Source organism: Aplysia californica, unplaced genomic scaffold (assembly GCF_000002075.1).
Source record: "Aplysia californica isolate F4 #8 unplaced genomic scaffold, AplCal3.0 scaffold00148, whole genome shotgun sequence".
NCBI lineage: Eukaryota > Metazoa > Mollusca > Gastropoda > Aplysiida > Aplysiidae > Aplysia > Aplysia californica.
Window position 1 is genome coordinate 265,043 of NW_004797418.1, and position 20,036 is coordinate 285,078.

A 20,036-nucleotide genomic window follows, 5' to 3' on the forward strand; every position below is an offset into this window, starting at 1 on the left:
TCTGCAGGCAAAGGAAACTTGAGAAAACTATCTGCAAACTTCTGTTGGCCTGTTACACCACTGTAGTTTGCAATATGGCACAATCGTAGGGATTTTTAGTGGTAGGCCTAATGCGAACTAGTGCGTCATGCTACAAAAAGGGGGACATACAGGGTGATCCTAAAAAAAACTTAACAACTTTTTTTCTGAATATCTCATGAAAAAATTGTTCTAGAATGCTGTAATTTGGAACAGACATAATTCATTCAAAAAGAATTTGTTTAATATAAAATCCACGAAGAAGAAACATGATTTAAAAATGGAAATGGCTAAAAGAAAAAAGCACCCAAAACGCAAAGTTCACCAATGTTTAAAAATCATGTAAAGGAAGTCGTGAAAAGATTAGTTGACCTTTTTCTTTATTTTCTCTTTGACATTTAAACAATATTTAATTTCCTTTACAGAGTTTTAAAAACCTAATGATTTCATTCTGAAATTCCTAGAAGCAGTGCTCCACATTCCCTCCTTCGGACTCGACACATTTTTAACGCGTCGTTCGAAATGTTCAGTGGCGCCCTAACATGAGACCTGCTAAACCATGAGCTTTTAAAACAACATACACTGTACATGTTCACTAAAAAATAGCTTCTAGAGACAAGAGTGGGGGTGCCTAATAGACAGCATTTTTTAAGTTAACATATACCGCAGGGTGAAAATGGGCTTCGCACTAAACCAAATGTCATCGAGGAAATTATCCCTCTTTACAAGACAATCGAGGAATCAAGAACACATTGCCATGCTCTGATCCATGTCATGTCGGCCTAGCGAAGATGAACATGGTATAGTCGTAGGTTAAGATATGCCATGAGAATGCAGACTGTTGATGTGTAGAAAAGTCCTAGCTGCAGATCATCTACGGACAGACGTCTCATGGGACTCGGCTTCTGAAATCTTTAAAGGGCTGCGCATGGTGCGTGTTCGACCTAAAGTGGTCATTTTTTAAAGAACTTTTTAGTTTTGATTTGCTATAGATCCAAACTGACTGAACTTCTCTACTCATGACGCCAAAGGTCTTGAGGGCAACTAAGCATTCTCTCCATGGCGTGCGCAGAACTTACAAAATGTCAGGGATGGTGAGTTTGTGGAGAGGTAATGTTCAACACAAAAAGCTCTCTGCTCTTTACTAAACGTAGCCATGATCTCAGCAGGCAAACAAAATTTGGGAAAAATAATATCTGCAGACTTCTGTTGACTTCTTGGACTGCTGTAGCTTGCAGTAAGGTGCATTTGGTGCAACTTTTAGTGGTAGGCCTAATGCGAACTGGTGCGTCATGCTACGAAAATGGCGACAAGGTTGAAAATGGGTTGTTTTTTTAATGAGCTATATAGAGTAAAACCATTCAATGTATTTATCTAAAATACGTATCAGACAAATTCCTTTTGGCTTCCAAACGTTACGTTCAAATCTGAAACGCAAAACTTCAGTATGGAGAAAGATATTTACGAAACAAGTTGTAAAGTTTTTTTTGGATCACCCTGTATCTGAAAATGGGTTGCTTTTTTACATGCTATGCAGGGCAAATCTATTCTGCAGATTTATCTAAAAATATCTTCTAAATGTTGTGTGCAAATTTGAAACGCAAAACTTCAGTGTGAAGGAAAATAATACCAAAAGAAGTTGTACAGGTTTTTGGGGGGGATCATCCTGTACTTCCAACGAAGATGCGAATGTTCTAAGGATAACTGGGATAGTAACAGTTGTAAAGCAGTTGTAAAGTGCAGAGAGAGAATACTGTAAAGCATGGCATTACCATTAGTATTAATTATTAATTCCTACATGGAGAGGACATTATGTTGTGTAACTCAGTCCTGAGAGGAATAACCTTACACAGCCTGGATTGGCCTTGAAACAGGCAAAGTCTAATCAGCCCATCTCCATAATGATCGCAAATGAGTCGATGTGGGTGTAAAGTATTTACTACACCTTTTTCAGAGCTCTGCCATGATGGCCATACTCTTACTTAATTATCCCTTAGTCTTAGATGACTGTTGGGGCACCAAGGATGATCGGGCAACCATTTCTTTCCATCCTTCTCTATTTTCAGCCTTTCAAAGGGCTTCTTGTCTTCTCATCTGTTCTTCTGTTTGCCTTTCCTTCTGCCTCCTAGCATACTGCCCTGTTGGGTAGACTAACCTGTGTCCAGAATCTCCAGCTCACTTTCCCTGGGACTACGTCCGTGGTGTAGGAGAGGGCCGTACGGGAACTCTGTCTGTGGGTACCTGTAGCAGGCCTTCATGTACGTGTGCTTCGGAGTGTTGTCTAAGTAATAGTACAGCTCTTTCACATCTTCCCCGTGGTTCCCCTGGACGAGGGGAAGGAAAAAAATATTAATTGTAATTGTGTTGTACATTCCCTTCAACATAATTTAGGTCATTTATGAGGTGGGCTGTTTCAGCCCTGCAAAGTAGGGCTAACCAAATCTTTACATGCCCTTCATTATTGTTACTAATGTCGACAAATACATCCTCTTTTATTTGTAGCAACAACCATTGTTTACTCTTTATCTGTCTCTTTGACTCTATGTTAGAGAAAGGAAGCTCTCAGTAACGTTCGGTCATACTTAACACTGTTGCGCACATTAAAAAAAAATCTCACTAAAGACAATTGGCATCTCAAACGAAAATGGGGAACCCATGACTGTTCAAGATGGAAAAAAAAACAACCCCTCAACATAACACACTCCCCAGAGGAAAGTTTCCTTGGACTCACTTCATTCCCAGTCAGACCGAATAGTCTCTCCTTCAGAATGGGGTCCTTGTGGTTCCACAATGCAACAGATGCACACAGGAGCCCAAACTTGTCGGAGATTCCCAAGAGTCCATCTTCCCCCCAGTGGTAGGCTTGTTTTGCAGACTCGGCATGGCTCAAGTAATCCCAGCTGAAAAAAAAAGACTATAGCATTGAAAAAGGACAATTTTTTTTTGTAAGTGTTTTCGGCGCTCATAACTGCATAAGGTCATTTTAAAACATTTTCAGTGAAAAAGGACAGTTTCAGTGATGAATACATACAAGACATAATACACGTAATGACTATTAAGTGACGTATCCAGATTTAGACTCTCACCATCTTTCAAGTTTTTGTCACTTTTCTGTTTCAATGTTTACACAACCAAAAATTAACAAGAAGCCTTATCAAGCAGCCAGCATCCCTTCACTCTCTCAGAAAATGTATGTGCACCTATAAACTGAACAATATAACACAAAGACACAAAACTAAGCTGCTAACATTGACCATTTCCGGTAACACGGCCATGTATCAACAGGACAATAGGACTAAACAGAGGCCACTCATTCGACTTTTTATGTACTATTTTTGTTTGAGTGAAATGCTGAAGAAAAAAAAGGGGATGCCCAACATGACATACCTTTATAATAAAGCCCAGGTTGTCCTTTCTTCTAAACACGTATCTCGTGTGACATAATGCACTGGTCAGTTTACTCAGCCCCTATCAACACTATTGGGTTATTTAAGAAGCGGGACCTCAGAGTTTAACGTCCATCTCCGAAAGGACCAAGCCAAATGGGAAATTCCTGTAAAGTGCCTTTCCGAGGGACAGAGCATCGGACTGAGCTGAGGCTCGAACCCCTGAACCCCTAATCTCATGATCACGGGTTAGGTACGACACTACTCAACACAGGGGAAATATGTCTCTTTCATTCATTTTTATGGGAGACTCAATCAAGGTATCCCAAGATGCATGGTAAATTCAAAGGACTAATAACAAAGCAAAAAGCAAATAGCATACTGTTTCCATGACAGCCAAATGGGCACTCGGATTGAACTATATATGGAGAAAGTAAGAACAAAAGTTACAGATTTTTCAAATTAGATATTCATTCAAGGGAAGTAATTGGTGAAGTAAGAAAATATATTCATCCAATTTGCAACCTACCCCTATCTCAAAGCAAAAAAAAACAACCCGACAAACTGTTGCTGTGTAAGCGGACTCACCAGTTTCCACCAAGGGAGTAATCCTCCCGGACGGTACCCCACTGCCTTTCAGCCAGGTACGGTCCCCAGAATAAAGGATCACTTGTGTATTCTTTTGCACCTTGCTCCTTCTCACCATGAGCTAAAACTGCGTCAGCAAACCGGCTTCTCTTTTGACTGCTGCTAGCTCCAGCATCAACATCTTTAGAGGCTGAAGGACGTTTGCCGAGGCCTGATGAGGAGGCCATCATACTAAAGAAACTCTGAAATAAGAAGGAAGACATTTTTTTTAAAAAACATCTTAAAATTTTGAACAAGATGATATAATGAAATTAGAACACCAGATCAACTTTCAGTTTTGGGAACTTCTCTTGAAACTGAGCCATGATTGTATTTCCTACTTTTAAGTATTAATAATTCATAACTCACTAACTAAACAAAACTATTAAAATGAGAAATTCTAATTCTCCAAGCAGAAAAATATTCACAGCTCTCTGTGATAGTAGGCTAGAATGTTATTCTTTGACTCTAAATGAAAAATTGGAGGACGTGGCCAGGGACAGGCAAGCGAGGCAACGACTGCTCTCCGCCTATGTACTTAACGGTATAGGGAGAGAGTAAGTAAGTAAATGAGAAATAATGACTAACCAAATATAAATTATTAAATAAAGTTATATTGGATAGAAAAGTGGTTCTATGTAACTCATAAAAGTATAACACTTTCTAAACTGACTCCTGAATAACTTGAAACTTTAGAGAACAATAGAAAACTATTAGTCTCTTCAACAAAAACACATTAAAGAAACAACCAAAAAAAAAGTAACTGATAACATCAAATTCATATTTGAGTACACTTGACTTGAAAACCCCTCCGTTCATATACACACATTGAAAATACAATGTGAATATGATGAGGGGGAGGGAGATAGAGCCCTGCAACTACCCAGATTTTTCAAAACACGCATGTCATTACAACACAATCAGGCCTATTGTTCTATGGTCTATATAGTTCGAATAAAATATCAAATATATTTATATAAAGTTTTAAAAATTGGCGTAAAACTGATAAAAATGAAAAAGAAACAAAGTTGTTCCCTGAGCATTAGATAGGAACGAAGGTAAAAATAATACCCTGATTCTAGTTGGCTAAGTTTATTAAATTATAGGTCAGAAAATTTAAAGCCATCACAGTATAGATTTTTTAAATATTCTAGAAAATCTAGATTTATATAAAGATAGAATGTGTTCTTAACTATTTTTTTTAATACAAGAAAATAACGTTAGCCTACTGCAGCCTACGGGTGGGGCATGAGGAGTAGCAGCCCCCTGAGCCAGTGGAATGTTGGCGCACTCCTCCTGAAACACCCACGTTTTGAAAACTGGTCTCTGGGCATTCATACACAGGGGGCCAGTCAAGGGAAAAATGGGCTTGAGGTGCAGAAAAAAACTTTCAAATAACTTTTCCTTGACGCTCAAATTCCTCCACAGCACTTTGCATAAATGGCTCTCGAAGTCGGATGTGGAGGTGCAGTGAACCTATTAAAAATGACATTTCGCTGTATGCTTCCCGGGAAGCTGAGAATGTTTCGGAGTGTTCTATGGTCTGCTGGGGTAATAATATAGTGTAAAGCGCATAGAGCCTGCTGCTGAGCGGGGATATGCGCTATACAAATGCTATCTATTATTATTATTATTACCCACGATATATATCTATTTTCATGGACTACGACAGTCTCCCCTGTACAGCAATTCTAATACAGCTGATGAGAGGACCCCTTTTTTATGCAAAACAGGAAAGAGCTGATCTCCTTTGGCTTTAAAGAAGAATAAGATTCTAAACTGTCAGAGAAGATGGTCTATCCAGGGGCAACTAACTTTTGATGGGAATTAAAGTTTTTTCGTCACTATTTTCTACAGGAAAACACAGATCGATTTGATCTACACTCAACTATACCGAAAATCCAGACTTTCTGTCCATGTGGCTGTCCTTTTTGGTAATTCATATTTGTTCAAACAAGATGCATCAATTTCTAAGACTGTCACTAAATTTGATAGTTTGGTATGTTTTGTATGCATCCACTCACTGTCTTCGCCTTCGTACTATTCCTTCTTAAGCATTATTAACTGGGGCTAAAACAGGAATAATGAACCAAACGCCCCCCCCCCCCCCCCGATTTCCCCCCCCCCCTCTCTCTCTCTCACTGCTCACCATCCATCTCACTTGCTACATGTAAAATATTGTATCGGCATCGGCACGCATAGTATAAAGTACTGGGTTTTTTTAAAGGCAGGATATAGATCTATCCGACTTTTAAAATGTGCTCGTGTGTAACCAAAACCCATACTCCATGTCGTAGATTAATCGTTGGGGCTAAAACCTTATTATCCTGGCTTAGAAAAGGCCAGATAGGCATCTAATCTAACAAAAAAAATTTGAGGGGTAAAACTAAAAATTAAAGAAAACTTTAAAAGTGGTGAAACTGAAATTAGTGAAAAGCAATTTAAATTGGCACAATTAGATTCTCTAGATCTATTACAGTGGAACCCTGTTATAACGAAAGGGAGGGGGCCGGTGGGAAATGTGCGTTTTATGTATACCAGGATTCTCATTATAAGGGATCCAGTAATAAATTCAAAGGAAATAATACAGTAGGCCTATAGTATGGTGTCCTGTTTATTTCTTTTTGTTATCTCCCCTAATGATGATATTGTTCAACACGACCTCTTGGTCTTGCTTGATCAAAAATCGAATCTGGTTTCTATCTATCGCTTGCAATGTTGAAGGTTTAAGGGCTCTAGCTAGGTTAACTCGCCCGCTGTGTTGTTCCCCACCACGCCACACCCCTGGTGCGTTCCGTCTGCTTGCATGCGTCACACATTCACTCCATCCATCACAGCACTGTGACCTCTCCGTCTCCGCATCGGAAACGTGAGAGGCATGGTAGTGGTAGGCCTAGATAATCTAGACGCGATGCGTTCAGTTTGTCTGCGCATACCACACCCTCCCCACTCATTCACTTCAGCCTTCATTGTTGGTACACGTGGGCTCTCCCATTCTTTGTTTCGCTCAAGGAGTTGATGTGTAAGGTTTCACTAGATCACCAACAAATTTCTCAACTGGCGAGGTTTTATCAATAACTGGCCTATGTGCTGAGCACAGCAGCAGCAATATTCCGCTATAACCGACTCACATCATGTTTGTCTGATTGCGCTATATAGCAGTACATATATCTATTGTATTTACAAAGACAAAGAAGAGAAAAAAACGGGGTTTTCCAATAGTGTCTTTATAACAGACTTTTCGTTAAATTTCAGGACTCGTTGTAAGTGGACTCCACTGTATTGAAAACTAGACCTAGATCTAATATCTTTTTCTGTGCCTTTTCGGTAGTTCCCACCCCCCTTATTTGAGCCTCACCTAGAATCTAGATCTAGATCTACATCGAGATCTACACGTTCGATGCGCGACGAGCTACGATATCATATCAAACCTAACAACTGCAAAACATCAAATTATGGTAAAATTCAGGGAGGCCCCCTTGAACCCCCCCTATATTTTTATTAGGTCAGGGGCTTGCTCCCCCCCCCCCCCCCCCCCCCCTCCTGAAAACCCCCCCCTACAGTAGGGCCTACTCTTGAGGCCAAAACCGGCGAAAAACAATTGCGGGGTGGGAACTACCGAAAAAGCGCCCTTGATTCTAGAATCTAGATATCTAGATCTAGATCTAGATTTAGATTTTGACTAGATATCTAGAGATCTAGAATCTAGATTCTATTGCATTACCCTCATGATGGTAACTTGCAGTTGCAGGATGTCATTCTCTGATGCATGGACGTAAACTAGCGTCTCAATAAATATATCTGCCCCTCTGCATAAGAAAAAGAGAATTGTTTTCCATTTCCAGGAGGATGATGAGACCAATTTGAATAAGCGGCCGAACGCAAGGCAAACGGGGACAACGATGATGAGACTTTCCACTTTTTTGACATGGACATGATGGTCATGGTTACGACGTTACGAAGCACCGCAGTGTAATCTTTGAACTTCTATCATGCATTGTCCATTCCTGAAGAAATAAAAATGAGCACTGGTCATGGAAGGGTACTAGGATAAAAAAATGTTATGTGACTTGTAGATCTAGTTCTGATTTCAGAAACGAACTCCTCTAGATCTAAATCTGAAGCCAAAACCGGCCTCCACTCAGCTAAACTTACCCTACGACCCAAACCCAAAACATTGGAAACAGAGGGACATAACTCTGAAATAAATTGTAGATTTCTAAGGGGAACCACTCTAATTTCACAATCGCATGTCACTTTCGTTCTGAAACAGCTTAGGCTAGTTCAAAGAAGAGCGTAGAGCCACTGTAGAGAGCACAGAATAAGCAAGATCTAGCCTAGGGCGAAGCGAAGTAGCTGTGACGCAAATCAATATCGACGTTTCGACTCAACGTTCGATTCAGTTAAATCTGATTGCAAGTGGGTAAATCGTGAGTATATTGTAATTGTGGTGATGGAAATGGCAGCGGATTCTCAATTGAAATCTTTCAATGGACAAGAGTCAAAGTCAATGACATGGTCATGATCAAAATCATTTTTGGAATGACTTCCGTAACGAGTGACCTCCCCAACAAATACAATAAAAAAAAAGAGACATCTAGATCTAGACTCTAGATCTAATTAAGATCTAACCAAAACACATACCCTATCCCGCCCTAACCCTAGAAATCTACCCCTACCCCTAGCCCTCTATTCTACTCAGACGACTCAGTACTCTGTCTCATAGCTGGTCCTCCCCATTTTTATATACTAGAGTTAGAGTCAAGGAGTTTAGAACTAATAGTAATGGAGCCTCCTCTCTCTCTTCGGGGCGCCACGAGCAGCACGCCGCAGTGGGGATCAAATATGGCCGCCGACTGTGGGCTATATCACAAACTGTGGCGTTTCTTTTTATAGAATCTTATCGGGCTGGGCCACATTGTGGGGGTGGGCAGGGTGGGGGAATGCACGCAAGGAAGAGGGGCCTTGGGAAGGGACGAAGGAGAATGGGAAAAATTAAATAAAAGAGAGAGAGAGAGTGAGAGAGAGACAGACAGACAGAAAGAGAGAGAGAGATTGTGATCAACTGACCGGCTGACGGATAATGACAGGGAGAAAAAAAATACAAAATTCTGTGTGTGATACGGACTGTTCAATTCTTTAAGAGTTTTATGTTATAATCTTGTTTAAAAATCAAAAAGAAGTGTAAAATAAGAAGAAAACTTGTTCGAGTAACATAAAATTATCAAACATACCAAACCAAATTATAAAGATAATCTTTCAAAATGCTGAAATATTTAATTATAAGAAATGGATAAAAATATACTTTTGAACTGAATTTAAGATATGATTGCATGATTCTAGGCGTGTGCCATAACTAACTGTATGTGTAAGTAATAATAGCGAACGCTAAAGAGGGTCGATGCCAGCTTTATCTGATTGCTAACAGTATGTCTTGGTCTATAAATAATAATATTATTTATTACAATAATTTTGTTTCCTGGTTTTCACAAAGTGGAGCGCAGAATGATTTCAAATATAAAAAAAAAAAAAGAGATAACAACACCTTTGGAGGTGTAATTGCATCATGCATGAGCGTGGATGACTTTTGAAGGTTGTTTTTTTTTGTTCAGTAAAGTATGATGTGGAGAGCAGCGTTTTTAGTCCCTTATTACACTCGAGAGGGGGGTAATTTAATCTTAGTGATGACTCTTGTGTAGTAAAATTTGTTGTTGCTTTGTTTGGTTTATTTTTTAAAAGCAGAATCTTAAGTGAACCGGAATTATTGATTGTGGGATCTTAGGTGAAGACTACAACAATAGAATTAAACCGAGTATAGTTCTATCTAACAAGACTCAAACTCTTATCCACCCCACCCTACCCTCTCCCCTCATCTCTCATCTGATATGGTTTGGTGTTTCTTTAACATAGAAAATATTCGTCATTATTGTTGTTGAGTATTGATTTCATATTCTAATGGAGCCTTTAAGATATCTACATTTAGACAACAGTTGCATCTAATTTGCACTCACAAAGGAAAGCAATATCTTTAATTTAAGTGTATAATATGTATATATAATATACATACACACACATAATAATTATATATATACACATAATAATTATATATATTTATGAATAAGAATATTTTAAAAGAATTGAGTATCTCGGTCTTTCTGCTGGGGTGATGTATCCCTTTCAGCCTGGGTTGGCCTTGGCAGGTAGCGCAGGAGCCAGCCTCTTATGAATATTAATGATCTAAATTGTGTTGCTGGGGGCATAAAAACACCTTCATTCAAATTTGTGAAAAGGAAAACAACTTAACTGTGAAAACTTCGGTCCACTGCAGCAGCATATCGGTTCTTACACTTAAATACAACAGGTGCAAGGCATTTCAAGGCCTAATCTCAAGGACCTCGGAACAAAACCTTCTTTCTTATCTAGATTTCAGTGCGTGAGTCGGGCATGCAGCGCAGGTAGCCCACAGTTCCGTCGCGAGAGAGGGCTCCTATCAGGCGAACGGTGCCGCCCACAGAGCATCCTCCATTACTTTTAATCTCCTTGGTTAGAGTCTAGATTAAGATCTATGACTCATAGACCTAGATCTAGATTCTAGTATTTTATATTTATGATGAATGGCATGGAGAAGCCTACAGTAGGCTAGTATATCTAGTGTAGATCTAACTAAAGCCCAAGGAATCATTGATGATTCTAAATGGAATTAGCTACTACTTATAATATAGATCTACAATCTGTCCTATGTCTCGCTATTCTCACCCCCTCCCTTGTTTTACCGGAAATGACCCAAGAGAGATCAGGGCTGAGGGTACTGGGGCTGATTCTCAACAGGATTGTGTTGATGTCCGAATTGACATAGATCTAGTCACAGTCAGGGTTGTCAGATTGGAGCCAAATCCCAGAAATTTGGCTCTTTTGGATTGCTTCTGGCCCGGAGAATTTAATTTGGTTCTCTGGCTTCAAACTCCAAATGTTCAAGAAGAAGAAGGGGACAAGAGGCAAGAAGAATAAAAGAAAAAAAATGAAAGTGAAGGAAAGAGCTTGGATTACTAAGACACTAAGATTTTAAAACTAGTTAACATCATTTAACGCCCTCGCCCATTTGGTCTGAATAATTTACTACCCTTCTACCGTTGTGCAAGAGCATTTATTGTCTCGTGCTTGTGTCTCATTATGTTTTTAAACGCTTTCTGTTCCTTGAACCATAATCTATTATGTGCAGGCAGAGAGTGAGAGGCCTGCCATTGTTAAGTCAGTGTGTAAACAATGAATAGTCTGGCCGGCAGCCGGTCCCACATCCCGCTCAGTAGCGTTGGTCGCGAGCCTTTTTTTTTTGTTGGAAGTGCCCATTTGCAACGCCGCTTTGCAATTAGCGCCAATGCTAATTAAAGCGCCGTGTTGCAATTAGCGCCATTGCTAAATAAAACGCTGTGTGTTAAATATCAAGCTTAATCTTCCTTTCGTTGTTGGAAGTTCTAATGGCCGAATGGACAGCGCGTCTGCATTTGAAGTCAAACCATTACTCTATGAGCGTGGGAACAAATCCCGGTCCTGGAAGGTTTTGGCTTTTTTTGTTCTCCTCATCCCGACTGACCAATAATTTTTTCCCATATAACTTGTTGAGCAGTAGTTTTTTATGTAGTAATGAAGCATGCACATTCTGGTTTTATCCCCAAGAGGAGCTCTATACAAAATAGGCCTTAGTATAGCCTATACTTTTCCTTTTACCAATTTAGGCCTGGTTAAAGTTCATTAGTAGCTTTCCTTGGTCTGTGAGTCTAATAATTTTAAAATTTATTTTAGGCTCAGGAGAAGAAAAAAAAAAAACGTTCCGGGACCGAGATTCGATGCCACGCTTGGAGGCACTGAATATTAGAGAACGTAGACAGCTTGTATACATTCTCTAGGCCTAATGTTAGAGAATGTTGACACTGCCCCCTGTTAATTAAAGCGCCAAAGCCTAGATCAGGCGACGTCATGGTGTGATGGCAAAATGTAAAGTGCCTGCAGAGATTATATTTTTAGGTATTGTATGACAACACTGCGGATAGGAAATAGTGCTTACTGAATTGCATCGTCTTGTTATTGTTATCCAAGCGTCTTTTGACTTACTTGCTCAAACTCAAACTCAAATGAATATGATTATGAGAGATGAACTAGACTACTTTTGTGCAAACAATGTCAGAAATGTCAGACAATTGTGTGATCTAGATCTGCCCAATATTGATTGGAATAAGACAACGTCATTTTTAAAAAAAGGAGTCAAATCCTAGGAGGTTTATCAAGAAACTGAGAAAGCTTCCACAATTCAGTCAGAACTACAATATTATTACGATGGCTACTAGAACTGGCGTTTCAAATAGCATGGGAGCTAATCAGAACGCTGCTTTTCAAATAGCACAGGAGCTATTCAGAACGCGGTGTTGCAAATAGCCCCTGCCTTTTTTTTTTACCAAGAGTAGGCTTCAGACGCCACCCGGGCAAAATTCAAAATTTCCTACCAAATGAAAATGTTTGGTGTGTTTATGTGTGCTCATATGACCTTCTGAATTTACAAGCGTCGTAAAACACTTACCAAAAAAATTTACTTTTAAAAATAAAATAAAAATAATCCCATCAGACCGTATTCCTGATACTCCGGGAATTCACAAACCAACACGTACGCAGAATTCCTGGTCGACCGGTAACTGGGAGCTCTTGCTCTCTACGCCTCACCATGGCAGCCAGGTATAGGGTGAAGTTAGAGCCGATGGGCGCAGGTCTGACAGAGTTTATCATTAATGACCTTTGCAACAATGTAGTATACTGTTGTGTAAGTTATTACAGAGGCGGGACCTCCGAATTTAATGTTCATCTCTGATAGCTTCCAATAGGACTTATGCAACAAATGGGAATATTGTGCGTTTATAAAAATGTCTTTCCTAAAAAACAGGACATCAATATTACTGCTGTGAATTATTGCATAATTATCATGATGAGAACGAATGATAAAGCTGTTCATCATAATTCATGGTAGTCATTGGACATCGCAGAACTTCCTCTGGGTCATGTCCTTTAAATTCCCTCCTGTGTCATTATCGACATCTTCGTCCATCAGATTTAGAATCTAAATTTATTTAATTTAAAGATACAACAATCAACAATGTCTAAGACGGGGCACTGCATTATCTCAGTTGATAGCACACTCAACTGGACTCCGGAGCTGATGGCCCAGGTTCAAATCTCAAACTGGGCATTCTTGAAGTCGTCATTTTTGTGGAGTTTTTTTTTTACTGTCCAAATTTGCCTCTCTTAGACAAGTGGGCATCTTGAGCCATGTCATTTAAATTATATAGAAAAACCAGAGGGGAAACTTGGGAATTAATGGTCATTTGTCAAATGATTTTATTGGACAAGCAGTTAGAACAGGTTTGACAATCTGGCCCCCCAGGAAATCGCGGTCTTGCGGACGCGTTTTTCGTCGAGTTCCGCTATAAAGCCGCAATTTTTTGCAATTGTCGCAATTTCTTGCAATTTTAGGCAAAATAACATCAACGCTTTAATTTTAACGGAATTTTAAATTTGAAATGGTGCGAGTACAAAGCCGATAGGCCTGCGTAAATCATGGTTTCGGCCCAGCTCTAGTCTACTGGGCGTACTCTGAAAGCTTTAACCGGAAATTTAAGCCGGAATACATCAGGTACAACACAAACTGAGACATAGAGATCTCATGTGTGTAAGATTAAGCGTGCACGTGTGATAAGAAAGTAGGTGTGTGTGTGTGTGTGGTGTGCATGTGTGTGCGCGTGTAAGGTGTACGTGTGTGTGTATATTGTTCGTACATGATGCATGTGTCTACATACACGGTAGTCGGGCACCTAGTCTCAGTACTTAATGTCTATGTGCACGGTAACCGGAATGAAAATAAATCAATATTTGTCCTGTGCTGTCACTTGTTGAAAAAAAATAAGAAAGTCATACATGTACAGGCGTCTTGTCGGGCTCGCCATCGTGACCGGTCAGTGAACCTGTGCTTTCTCATCACACTGTGAGCACCGGTTGGGGTCACCAAAGTTCATTCAAAGTCTTTGCGCTGCGAACTATAGGGGTCCGGAATGGGGGGATTATTGATTTTTTTTAAAGGTACAGTCGGGAGACCGCTGGGGTTGAAGGCAACACTGGATGACAAAAACTGAACTTGGAGTTCTTAACTGTCCAGTTACCGTGTACGTGACGACACTTAGACTACGTGCCCTTTTGCCGTGTACGTAGACACTCAATATATATGTAAAACGCCTTAAGCTGCATTCACACGGGAGTGGTCACTAAAGAAATGATCTACCTTATTATTACTATTAATTGGAGAAAAAAAAATTGCTGTATTTTACCATTTGACTTGGAGTTAAAACAATACCATACTGGTTTTAAAAAATAAAATATCTGAAATAGATCTAAATACAGATTACAGGTGTATTGAAAGTATCAAGAGAAAAATAGAATAGGATCTGAATTGATTTGGGCTAATTTTGCTTGTTCGAATCTCCCATAATTTTTTTTCTTTTTTATAAACGAAACCTCATACTCATGCTACACTTCTAGATCTTTGCATGAACCAAGTACCCGGTAACTAAATTTGGTTAAATTTTATGCCTTCATTTAAAAGTTATTACGAAAACCGAGGGTTCTGTTATTTTGGGTCACACGGTATTATATTATATTTGGTCGATAACTTTATTGTTAACGTACTCATGTGTTGTTACTAGTAAATGTTGTTAATAAAATTTGTATTGTTTGTCATGATTTTTTAAAAGGCTGTTCTGCTTTTATGCTACCGTTACTCAAATTGTCATGTTTTATAAACTAAAAATGTTAAGCCCGTATTAATGCGCCTGGGAGGGAAGGTTGCAATTTTTTGCAATTTTTAGGCAGTTTACCTTGCAATTTTTTGCAATTTTTCTATTTCAAAAAAGCAATTTTCCACGGGGTGAGGACAATAATTATGTTGATATTATCTGTATCAGTTTTAATCTCTAAGCCAGCTTATTTGTTTGTCCTCCTCGTGTGTTGATTTTGTTTTCACCAGCTGTTGACTGGTGGTCGTAGTCCAAATTTAATTTTTGGTCCAGAATCACCGGAGATTTTATAACAACACTTCTTGCTAGTATGAATACTGAGTCCAATTTACATTTCCTTGAGAACTTTGGCTACTGTCCTTTGGCTTTTTTATGCTGCTAACTAATTTTCTGTTGAAAAACAGTATTGCCACCAAATAAATATAACTTGCAAGCTCATGAAATAAGTTTAAGACTTTTTTCCCTATTTTATTCTTGAATTTTGATCTCTGGGAAGTGTGGACAATTTGTAGGCCTATGTCAACCTAGCTGGCGCTCTTTGGATTTTTGGAATGGAAGGTACGTTTTATATAATTTCTGTACATTATAGTATAGAAAGTCTAACATGAAATGTCTCATTCTCTGATTTATTAGAGCCTGAGTGTCATTTTACCCATGCATCTAAACGTCTGTTTTGAACATGTTAATTCCCCCACCAAAAAATGTGAATATAGGGCTGGTGTGGGGCTGTTTTTTTATGTTGGGAAATTTACTTTTTAATTTAAAAATTATTACATAAACAACAATGTAAAGGCTATTTCAAGATTTTTCAGTTGAAAGGTGTGTATGCTCTTACAATAAGCAATGTTTGACTACAGTAATACAGATCGATAAAGTTTCAGCAAATTCATCTTCAAAGTCAGCACAATACAAGACTGATGTGCTAACACCATCCGCCTTAGTTGAGGGGATATTTAGTTTATTTGCTTCCATAAACTTACTTTAAACTCTTTTTGTTTGTAAAGTAAAGTGGTGCTGTCATGTGCAGTGTTTGATTTATTCAATCCTCTGATGCTTGTGACTCTTTGCTTTTGACTTGATCTAATAAAACTGTGAAGAAAATGATTTTTAGAATTTTTTTTTAAAGATTATGATCATGCTATGTTTTGTAAGCTCTTCTCTTTTATGATCTTTTCTTTCTCTTTCCAGGTATCAAATCAAGACTAGTACAGAATCACCTGCATTCCTTGTCGTCCTAGCCAGAACAGTCACAATGGTTTACTAGCGTGCTGTCCAGTTCATCCTGCTTTCTGTGAATGACTGGCTATTATAGAATGAACTATAACATAATTCCTTAGAACTACCCATCCACACAATTTCCAAACTGTTCAAAATTGTTCATTTTCAAACCCTGCCTACTGGTATTATGATGAGTTTTGTATCGATTCCGGTTATCAAAATGGCGGATTTCACAGCTGTTGCTTTTCGACCTTTGTTGTGTAGGAACTACACCACAAATCTTGCAGTGCCTAAAACTGTGTGTCTTTATAAAGTAAGACGAAATGTCCCTTCAGGCTGTGTATACAATCCTTCCTGTACATTTTGGAGGATGAACGATAAAGGAACTCATTCTGAATCTTCAACACCAGCAGTTGTGTCCATAAGTAGACATTTCTTTTCTTCATGGTCAAACAGAGACAGAGTATTGAAAGAGATTTGGATTCACAAATGGCCAGTGTTAGTGCAACTCAGCTGTTGTAACTACAGTGTCAGGCGGAAGGATTACAAGTTTCCCGAGCTGAGGCCAGAGGATTTGGAGGAAAATTTTGTTCGGGGCAGCGGACCAGGTGGTCAAGCAGTCAACCAGACAGCAAATTGTGTTGTGCTCAAACACATCCCAACTGGAATTGTTGTCAAAGTAAGTAATTGTTTATATTGTTGTTGTAAATCCCGGAACAATTTAGATTGTTTAGAAAGCACTCTAATGTAATTGTAAATATTTTACGCCTCTGTTGACACAATTTAGATCTTTTAGGAGGCAGGCTGCTTCAACCCTGCTTTTCTGTGCCAACACAGGCTGAGTGGGAAACAACATCCCAGCAGACAGATGAAGGTATTTGACAAAAAAAGCCTTCCTACAGGGTAATCGAACTCACATCTTTTGCTTGTGATGGCTAAGAACCCAACTAAAATTACCCTAGAAACCAGCTGTCTCAAAATGTAAATGTTCTTTTCTGGACATACCTTTTTATCTTTCCTTCCTTCTAAATTTTCTTTTACTTACTCTGTTGACAACAGGCTACTGTTGACTTTTATGAGGGGGAGGGGGGGTGTTGGTACAATATCGTGGTATTTTTGCCTAGTCTGTGTGTCATTCCTCGAAGCTTGCTGGATGCTGTTGATCATTGTTTCTTTGCCCGATTCTAATTCTAGTCATGTTTATTTTTTTGAAGAGTTTGCTGTTGTTCTTTGGAGTTATACTCTTTACCACAGTTGTAAAAGATGGGTACCCCCCGGACGGTGCCACTGACTGAAGTGTCTTTACACCATTCCCAAAGGGGGGACATTTCTCGTTCATGCACAGTAGAATTGTAAAAATGGGCCGATTCATCAATGTCACGCTCATAACTGTGCCTGATCTACAACAGGGAACTGCTGCTTTTTCTTTCCTAATCCTTATTATTGTCATTTTTCCTCTACTTCTTTTGTATGTTTGTCACACTCTTGTGACCCACTATTTCCGGGGTGCCTTGATAGTCGAAGCAGACTTTGTGCTGTTGAAGCTAGAGAGGTGATCTGAGTAAGTCTGATTCCCTGCAAGGACTTCTCTGATGACATCCTCCCCTTGGCGCTCATATGACCTTATGCAGTTGCGAGCGCCGGAAAACCTTACAAAAACTAAACTTACTCTGTTATTTACTGTTAACAGCAGACTACTGTAGAGTTTTATGAGGGGTGGGTTTTTTTTGGGTACAATATCTTGGTATTTTTGCCTAGTCTGTGTCATTCCTCTTTGTTTCTTTGCCCGATTCTAATTCTAGTCATGTATTTTTTTAAAAAGAGTTGCTGTTGTTCTTTGGAGTTATACTCTTTACCACAGTTGTAAAAGATGGGGGGGTCCTCATGTTATGTTTAATACCATTCATGGACACTGCTTTGAAAGTTGAAGTGATAGACAGCAATAGTTGGTGGGTCAGACAAATTAGGCTAAGTATGACTGCAAGACCCCTTGGCCACAATCGTGTCTATCGTGTCTGTTTTGATCTTTTGTTTCTTTGGTCATGAATCTTGTGCTCATCACATAAAAATGAGGTCATCTGGTTTGCAAGTTGCCGTTATGTATTACTGTTTATTTTTATTTTCATTATATATATTATTTTTTTTTTTTTCGGGGGGGGTATGGGTTTTTATTTGGTGTTGTTAATTTCACTGATTAAGTTTAGATCTATGCAAAGATTGAAAGTTATTCAGCTGCAGAGTAGAGAAACACAAACTTGTTTTTTAAGAACAGCAACTTTGTTAATTGGTATTAGTGTAAGTGTAAGAGTGTAAGTTGTGTATCTTTCTCTCCTCTACTGAGTTATAACGTTGATATCTCGCTATTCCATCTCCTGGTAGTGAAACCATCCCTGTTCCTCTTCCCCCTCTCCCTCCCCCTGAATTAGCTCTAAAATATGTTCAAAGTTTCTGATTTTGTGACTTCATGACTTTGTTTAGTACTAGCTTATACTATTACTATGAGAATTCAGATGCTAGTATGTATAGTAGAATACTACTACTAGTTGGCGTCGGTGGCCTAGTGGTTAGGCTACCTGACTTGTAATCACAAGGTTGCAGGTTCGAGATTTCGAGCCGCGGGCCCGGCGTTGTGTACCTGGGAAAGGCACTTTACACGAGTTTTCCTCTCTTCACCCAGGTGTGAATAGGTACCCGGCCATAGACAACGAAAGACCTTGTCAGTATGTTACTGTTTTAGCGCCTATAAATGGCCACTTCCACTGTATGCTTCCCAGGTTGTTTCAGAATGCTCTCAGGTCTGCTGGGGTAATTAGTATAGACTGTGAAGCGCATAGAGCTTGCTGTTGAGCGGGGATTTTGCACTATACAAATGTTATCTCTCTATTATTATTAGAACAATTTAATTAGATCTAGATAAATTATAGTATGCAAAGTTACATAGACTGATAAATAGATAGATATATTGTAGATGGATGAATATCTTCTCTTTTTTTATTGGATTTTTCAGTGCCAGGCTACTCGTTCACTACAGGAGAACAGGAAACAAGCGAAAAAGTTATTGGAGGAGAAACTGGACCTTGAGATGCATGGAGAAGACAGCTATTTGGGTCAGCTGAAACAGGACAAGATGGAAGGAAAGATAGAGAAAAAGAAAAGAGCAAGAGCCAAATTAGCGTTGAAGAAAGCTTTTAAAGACAGGGAGGGTATTGAGTAGAGTAATAAAGTTCCTTTTGTTATCAGTAGTATCAGCTTGTTTATTTGTCTTGCGAAGTATCTGTGTATAATGTTATGTCGGTTTTTAAGCCATGGAACTTCACTTTGAGCTCATACATTAATCTATTTCTATTCTTTTTTTTTATTGTAGAAGTGCTTCATGTGTATTGTGTGAGTGTCATGTGTGATTAAGAAATATGAATTTGAAGCGAAAAAATATATTTCCCCAAACACAGTAGGTCTCTATACACATTAGCACAGGAACTTTCATGAGAAAGGAAAAGAAAAGTTCGTTCTGGCATGTATGTGTGGTACTTCTTTACTTAAATCCCACAACAGCCCAGAACGAACTACAAATGCAGAATCTTCCATGACACAGCTGCTTATAATTGGAAGGTGTCACTAGTAACTCCAACTTCTTTTCTTTTCCCTCTGTTGTTTCTGTCTGTCCTTTTTCTTTTTCCCAGCACTTAAAAAAAAACACCATTGATTTGTCGATGTACTTCAATGCACTTCAACAAATGTCATTGCTAGTGCCTGAGAGTCAGAATTCTGTTTTGCAGCACCAGTTCAATATATCTCCCCTGTCTCAAGTACTTTTTGTAAAAGTAAATTTCTACCCTCCCATTCTTTGAATTTAAATGCCTTTCACTTTTCACTTCACGCATGACATCAAGGCAACCCAAATGTGGCCCCACAGAGAGTGGAGACCCTGAGAGTGCGTATTAGGTCTAATAAGTTCTGA

The 20,036-nt window shown here is 39.0% G+C and overlaps 3 protein-coding genes across 5 annotated transcripts in view; 2 read left to right on the forward strand and 1 right to left on the reverse strand.

Moving 5' to 3' along the window:
* The window catches only part of LOC101863181 (uncharacterized protein YMR196W), a 33,284-nt gene extending 25,070 nt beyond the window's left edge, over positions 1-8,214 (reverse strand). For 2 of the 3 annotated variants that reach the window (XM_005097166.3, XM_013081838.2), the window contains exons 1-4: positions 7,756-8,180; positions 3,993-4,234; positions 2,750-2,918; positions 2,174-2,342 (exon numbers count right to left, since the gene is read on the reverse strand). In XM_005097166.3, the coding sequence (XP_005097223.1) occupies positions 2,174-2,342; positions 2,750-2,918; positions 3,993-4,234; positions 7,756-7,761 (586 nt within the window). In that variant the 5' untranslated portion in view covers positions 7,762-8,180. The other variant, XM_013081840.2, reaches the window with a different exon arrangement.
* Positions 8,215-8,364: 150 nt separating this feature from the next.
* On the forward strand, positions 8,365-19,320 carry LOC101863893 (probable peptide chain release factor C12orf65 homolog, mitochondrial). Its single transcript, XM_035969469.1, has 3 exons — positions 8,365-8,450; positions 16,049-16,757; positions 19,086-19,320. The coding sequence occupies exons 2-3, from the start codon at positions 16,266-16,268 to the stop codon at positions 19,290-19,292; spliced, it is 699 nt and encodes a 232-aa protein (XP_035825362.1). The 5' UTR covers positions 8,365-8,450; positions 16,049-16,265; the 3' UTR covers positions 19,293-19,320.
* Positions 8,376-20,036, forward strand: part of LOC101863665 (nudix hydrolase 8) — a 37,318-nt gene continuing 25,657 nt past the window's right edge. The window contains exon 1 of the mRNA XM_005097168.3: positions 8,376-8,461. The gene's annotated coding sequence lies outside the window, so the exon portion shown is untranslated. The remainder of the gene's footprint in view (positions 8,462-20,036) is intronic.